The sequence below is a fragment of the Anoplopoma fimbria genome, unplaced genomic scaffold (genome assembly GCF_027596085.1).
Source record: "Anoplopoma fimbria isolate UVic2021 breed Golden Eagle Sablefish unplaced genomic scaffold, Afim_UVic_2022 Un_contig_3208_pilon_pilon, whole genome shotgun sequence".
NCBI lineage: Eukaryota > Metazoa > Chordata > Actinopteri > Perciformes > Anoplopomatidae > Anoplopoma > Anoplopoma fimbria.
Genome location: NW_026554833.1, coordinates 1 through 6,371, shown reverse-complemented (window position 1 = coordinate 6,371; position 6,371 = coordinate 1). Strand labels below are relative to the sequence as shown.

General features: G+C 42.5%; 1 protein-coding gene and 1 pseudogene across 1 annotated transcript; one reads left to right on the top strand and one right to left on the bottom strand.

Annotated features, from left to right (window-relative positions):
- The first annotated feature begins 442 nt into the window (after window positions 1-442).
- On the top strand, window positions 443-2,240 carry LOC129088710 (agouti-related protein-like). The gene is made up of 3 exons (XM_054595988.1): window positions 443-581; window positions 1,815-1,912; window positions 2,049-2,240. Exons 1-3 carry the CDS (start codon window positions 443-445, stop codon window positions 2,238-2,240), a joined length of 429 nt encoding a protein of 142 aa, XP_054451963.1.
- A 329-nt stretch (window positions 2,241-2,569) lies between these two features.
- Window positions 2,570-4,971, bottom strand: LOC129088709 (chymotrypsin A-like; annotated as a pseudogene).
- Window positions 4,972-6,371: the final 1,400 nt, after the last annotated feature.

Genomic DNA, 6,371 nt, shown 5'->3' with positions numbered 1-6,371 from the left:
CAGAAGAGCCTCAGAGACAGATGTTCTGGTCTTCTCTCCTGATGGAGGTTCAGAACTGATGACACACAACTTGTTTTTATCGGAAGAAATGCAGTTTTTATTTCACCCAAACAAGAAGAAACCTCATCCAACGTTCTATCGAGAAACGTATGAGTTCACTCGTGAACACTCTAAACACTCTGCTGGTTTTCTGTGTAACAAACATCACTGATCTGTTAATGTAAAGACATTATCTCTAATATCACTCCAGAAATGTTCAAAGACACTGAACTCTTATAAAGAATAAATTAACTGAGCAATGATCCTGTTTCCAACTTTCAGAGGCCCTTGAAGGAGAAGCTGAGGATTGTTGGAGTTGTGGTGCAGACGGTCTCTTCTTCTTCTTCTTCTTCTTCTTCTTCTTCTTCTTCTTCTTCTTCCTCTTCTTGTCTGTGACGGCAGGATGTTCGGCTCCGTGCTGCTCTGCTGTTGGTCCTTCGGTCTGCTGCGTCTCTCTTCCTCTCTGGTTCATGGAAACATCCAGCTGGACGACGGTCCGGCTGCCGGTCGCCGCAGCGACACCTCTTACCTGTCCGACATCGGTCAGTAACACCAGCCAATCAGAGAGCTCGCCTGTCACCTGACACACCACAGCGAGGCTGAAAGAATTATCCACTACTACATTAATGTGCCGGTTGTTCTAACAGAAACAGAAACAATATCTGATCTCAACCAATAATACACAATAATAAAACACATTTAACAAGAGTGTGTGATTTCAATGGTAAAACCTTTCTGGTTTGTATAGAATATGTGTTAAATTAAGTTGTGTGAAACATAAAGTTCTGAAGATACGACTCTAAATAAAAACAATTCAATCAATATCCAATCAGTGACAAAACAGAGGCCTCCTCCATTCTGCAGGCCGGTGCCACATGACCTTCAGGAACCTGGTGTTCAAGAATTCTTTACCTACAATAAATCATGCACCATAATTCTTAGATATCCCACTAAATGATTTCTCATTTTAACATCAAACCAGCAGACCGCTGTTTGTTCCTTGTGAGGAAAAAAAAGCTAACGGTGATGTTTTTTGTCTAATAACACTTCTGTAATTATTATAACCCAAACTACGATCTTTTCCTCAATCTAACTAAGTAGTTTTCTTGTATAAACCTAACTATGTCGTTTCTGTGAAGACAGAGGTTTATTTTGAAAAGACTGTTTTCATGTAACAGTTTGTTTTTTTTAAACCCCTTGAATAGTCTACATGTGGGGCCACGAATAAATGTCACCAAAAATGTAATATATTTGTTTTTTCATCCTTAGAGATGCCTTTGTTATGCTTATTGCCCACAAACCAGTTAAGTTTATTTAGACCACAGTCTGATGCAGCTTCCACACTGTCCCACCAAAAGAAGAAGACCTGGTTGTAGATATTTTAACCCCATCAATAATTCTAAAAGTTTTTTATTAAATGCATGGATTTAGTTTTTTGGGACATTTTATTAACTCTTTCCATACCTCCCGTTAGTCACCCTCTCTGAGTGTTAAAGAACTGTATCATCTGCATACAGGCGAATTATGCACTTTGTCAGCTTTGTTAAAAGGTTATTCATTTATATGTCGAAGGTCCGAGTAGTCCTCCCTGTGGTACACCATGACTGCACAAAACATGCTGATGATGATCAAACTGACTTCTTCCTTGTAGATGGGATTCAAACCATTTGTGCAGAGACAGAGCCAAGCTTTTTAAGAGGAGAAATAATTCAGCAGAGAATGATCTTGATGAAGGTGTACCGTAACACAGCAGGTGTGTTTTTTGTGTCCTGCAGAGAGAAGCCACGCCCCAGACCCTGTGCATGACCCCGCCCTCTTACCTGACGACTCACTGGAGGATCACTTTCTGATGGACGCAGGGTCCTACGACGAGGTCGGTGTGGTTTCTTTAAAGATACAGGACTCTCCATGATTTTGTTCAAGAGCACAAAAACCTGAAGCTTCCATCTTCCTTTCAGCAGTAAATACATCTATTTCCTGTTTCAGTACATTTACTTCCTGTTTTCCAGGATTCGTCAGCGGCCTTGCAGCTTCAGGGTCGGGCCATGCGTTCACCGCGTCGCTGCATCCCCCACCAGCAGTCGTGTCTGGGTTACCCGCTGCCCTGCTGCGACCCCTGTGACACCTGCTACTGCCGCTTCTTCAACGCCTACTGCTACTGCCGCCGGGTCGGCCACGCCTGCCCACCCAGACGCACCTGACAACGCACCTGACGCCGAGACGCTGCTGACTGGAAACATGTTAATGTTCCTTTTGTTGCTTTTTGTGTAATAAACGACTGCTGAGGAAAATCTATATTTGTCAGGTCAAATTTATGTGTTTTGTGTCAGTAATCCTGAAAACACAACATGTCAACATGCTAATCAATTAATTAGGAAATTAATACAAATAAAGGAACAGTTTAGAGGTGTTGTTAGGAATATATTTGGAACTTTGAGGAAGGCTAGCTGTTACCCCCTGTATCCAGTCTTTATGCTACACCCGGCTAACACATCCTAAATCCATCATGAACAAATGACAACCACAGATCTGTTTCAGAGTTTCTGTGTTTTATTGATGATCAGGTTCAAACAGTCTGTCATGCTTAGTGGGCAGCGATGATCTGATCCATCCAGGCACGGAGCTCGGTGACGCGGGCGTACACGCCGGGAATTGTGGGAGTACAGGTTCCACTGCCCCAGGACACGATACCGACCAGGGTCCAGGCTCCGGCCTTCTGACAGACCAGAGGACCGCCAGAGTCGCCCTGAAAACAACAGACAAATAAAGAACACCATGTAAACAACACAACCTCAGGATCAACCCTGTGACATCTTTCGTATGTTTGCACCACCCACCATGCAGGAAGAAGCTCCATCGGCTCCGGCGCAGATCATCAGGTTGGTGATCTTGTTGCCCCAGAAACGACGGCAGTCGTCGTTGGTCAGCAGGGGAGGGCGGCCTGCTGCAGCAGGGCGGGGGTGTCAGGAGCTGCAACACACAAACACTTCAAACATCACGCACAGACATTCATACTGACACAGTCTGAGCTGGAGGTCTACATGCTGCATGCTGCCCCCAGTGGTTTAAGGGTGTCATGTTTCCTCCATCATCCGTCCTGAAACACTGAGTCCCATCATGTTGGCTGATTTTTTTTTTAAACCCCTTGAATTACATGTACTGGGTTCACCTGAACAAAGGTGAGTTATTAGTTTCATAGATAATCAGAAACCTGAGTATGGTCAGAGTCCATATGCACTGTAAAAATAATCCTTATTTAATAGCATAAATAGCATAAACTTCTAGGTCAGGACTTATTAAAATTATGTTTCAGCATTAAAAGGAAAAACTGAAGTTCTTCCACAACCAAGCTCAATATCTGTTCTGATCATTTACATTGATTCGAGTTCCACATGAAGACCCAGTGAGCCCTCCCAGGACCTCCTTCTGACTAACTGCCACCGATAACCATCGCTGTTAAAGTGCCTCATGCTCTCTCTCCAGGCCCCGCCCCTACTCTCCACCGATTGGCCAGTTGATGCAGGTGGTCTCACCGTTGTAGCGGGTCAGTCCCCAGCCGCTGGTCACACACTTCATGCCTCCGGGGAAGTTGTCTCCGGTCTCGGCCACACACACGGGGCAACACGCATGTTCATCTGGGCGGGGCTGGCCAGCTTGATGAGCAGGATGTCGTTGTTGATGGTGTAGCCGTTGTAATTCTGGTGCTTGAACACCTGACAGGAAATGACATCGTTATGGCCGGCGAACACACACAGGTAGACGTTGAGATGAGACCAGAAGCTGATGGTGTTTGTCACTCACCTTGCCGACCCTCATGACCTGGATGTCCTCAGCATTGGAGGAGCGGTCGTGTTCTCCGAGGATCACTCGGTGGGACGTCCTGCAGGGAACAGGGCGGATACATGAGGCGGCCATTTTGTTAAAAAAGAAAATGCTGAATAATCCCCTGACAGATGTAGTTACCTGACGTTGCAGTGAGCGGCTGTCACCACCCAGTTCTCATTGACGAGAGAGCCGCCGCAGAAATGGAAGCCGGTGTAATCCTGAAACAACAAGAACAACAAGAATGAGACCACATGTTGACTGTGTGTGTGTGTGTGTGTGTGTGTGTGTGTGTGTGTGTGTGTGTGTGTGTGTGTGTGTGTGTGTGTGTGTGTGTGTGTGTGTGTGTGTGTGTGTGTGTGTGTGTGTTTTACCTGCAGGGACACCTGCCAGGGCCAGGAGTGTGGCACACTCTCCTCACCGTTTACAATACGAGAGTACCCGGTGATGACGGGAGCAATGGCGGGAGAGCCGCAACCTGATGACATCATCAAGAGATCATTAAAAACGACAACGTGAAGGTGAAAGTTCATTCTTGACCTTCAGGAAGAGCTTCTTTCAAAAAGAATCAAACGTTCAGTGATACTGATCAGACATGGTAGAGAGCTTCAGAGCAGCTTGTACCTGAACTTTGAGGTTTTTATTTAATGACACAAAACAACTTCGGGACAACGCTCATCCCATTTCCACTGATGATGACTGAATTTATCGGAAAAAACAATTGTTACTAAGTCGATATTTCAGTTGAAATTTGTATTATTTAGTAAATTGGCCTTCTATTATTTTGAGGCCATTTAGCGTACCAATATTCAGCACTAATAAAACGTTGAATGTATTTTGATATTAATTTAATGATTTAAGAATGATCCCTGCATTGTTTGGACCACTGATATTCAATGGTTTCTTCACTTCACATCCAGTTAACAGAAAGCTAAACATAATAACAATCAAAAACGGTTGTTAAATAAAGCAATAAATAAGTAATCGTTAACTGTTGACTGAAACCATCTGCAGCTGCACCCCTGGCTGTTACACTGATGTCAAAGCTTTTGTCTCACCGTAGGCGGCGCCGACGAAGGCGAGGCAGGAGAGGATCCACAAGAAGGCCATGACTGGATGATGTCGGTTCTGTGTGAGCGAGGAGCTTTTATACAACCAGGGAGCGATCTGATTGGACAGGACAGAAGGGGACATCTTATCAGAGACGGTGGGAGTCAGAACAGGTGGAGCTGACGGAGAGTTTTCCTCCAGAGGAGGCTGGAACGTGAAGGTTAGAGACGTGATAATGAATCTGACATACTTTGCTTAACGTGAGATTATCAGAGTTCAGAAAACTCAGACCAAACTCACAGGATTTTATATTAATTCTAGTAGAGATCTACAAAGTTCCGAAAGAAAGGATCTTAGTAAGGAATAGTTTCACAATTGATAAATCTGTTTATTGTGTCAGCTAACTGATTGTTATATTTCATAAAATATTGAAAAACATCGGTCTCAGTTTCTGACGTCTTCAAATGCCTTGTTTTGTCTGACAGCCCAAAACCCAAAGAGAGTCAGTCTACTGTGAGATAAAACAGAGAAAATCTGTTGATTATCAGTTTTTTTTAATCAATTAATCAATGACTCGACAAATAATTTCAACTTTATTCTGAAGATCAGAGATCTGTGTCAGAAATAACGACACAAACCACAGACTTCATAAAAAAAATCACACATAAATGAATAAATGTCTACATTTTTAAATGTTGGTTTCATACCATTTATATTACATTAAACTACATTATATACCATAATAACTCAAATGAAATAATGAAAAATCTATCTCAGAGTCCTTCACAACCTGTTACTTAAAACACATAAATGTAAAAGACAATACTTGTTCTAAACAAAAACTACTCATTGCTACAGACAACACACTGTTAATGTCCCCAAACAAAGAAAAGCAATTAATATACATTTCACCAAAACAGATCTAAATTACAATATCACTTTTTTAGTTGGAGCTTTCTACATCTCCCGGCTCTTAAGTAGTAATAACCGAATCATCTGCATACAAACGGATTATGCACTTAAGCGGTCTTGAGGATTACAGTAATCCAAGATTGGGTATGTCCTAAATTTAATTCCATTGTTGAATTATATTTCTGCTTAAACAACTTGTGTCTGATAGCTGAAGCAGAGTGCTATCACTCCCCATTATCTTTTTCACACATGTTCATGAGTTTAGATTCATACATTTTTTGATAGTAAATATTATTATTAAATCTGTAATTACCATTGCTGCATGGAGTAGAATTCCTCTCTGGGGGTTTAGGAATGGAGCATAAGGGTTAAAGAAAAGTGACAAACAGTGTAAAACAGTCTGAAACTAAGAGATGGAGAAAATCCACTTTGTTCCGACAAAATGTTCACCTGCCCACTATCCTCACCTGGCACAAATCTATCATTGAGATAATCGACACATAAAAACTCAGAGTCCAAATTATGAGTAAATCATTTTTTTATTTTCG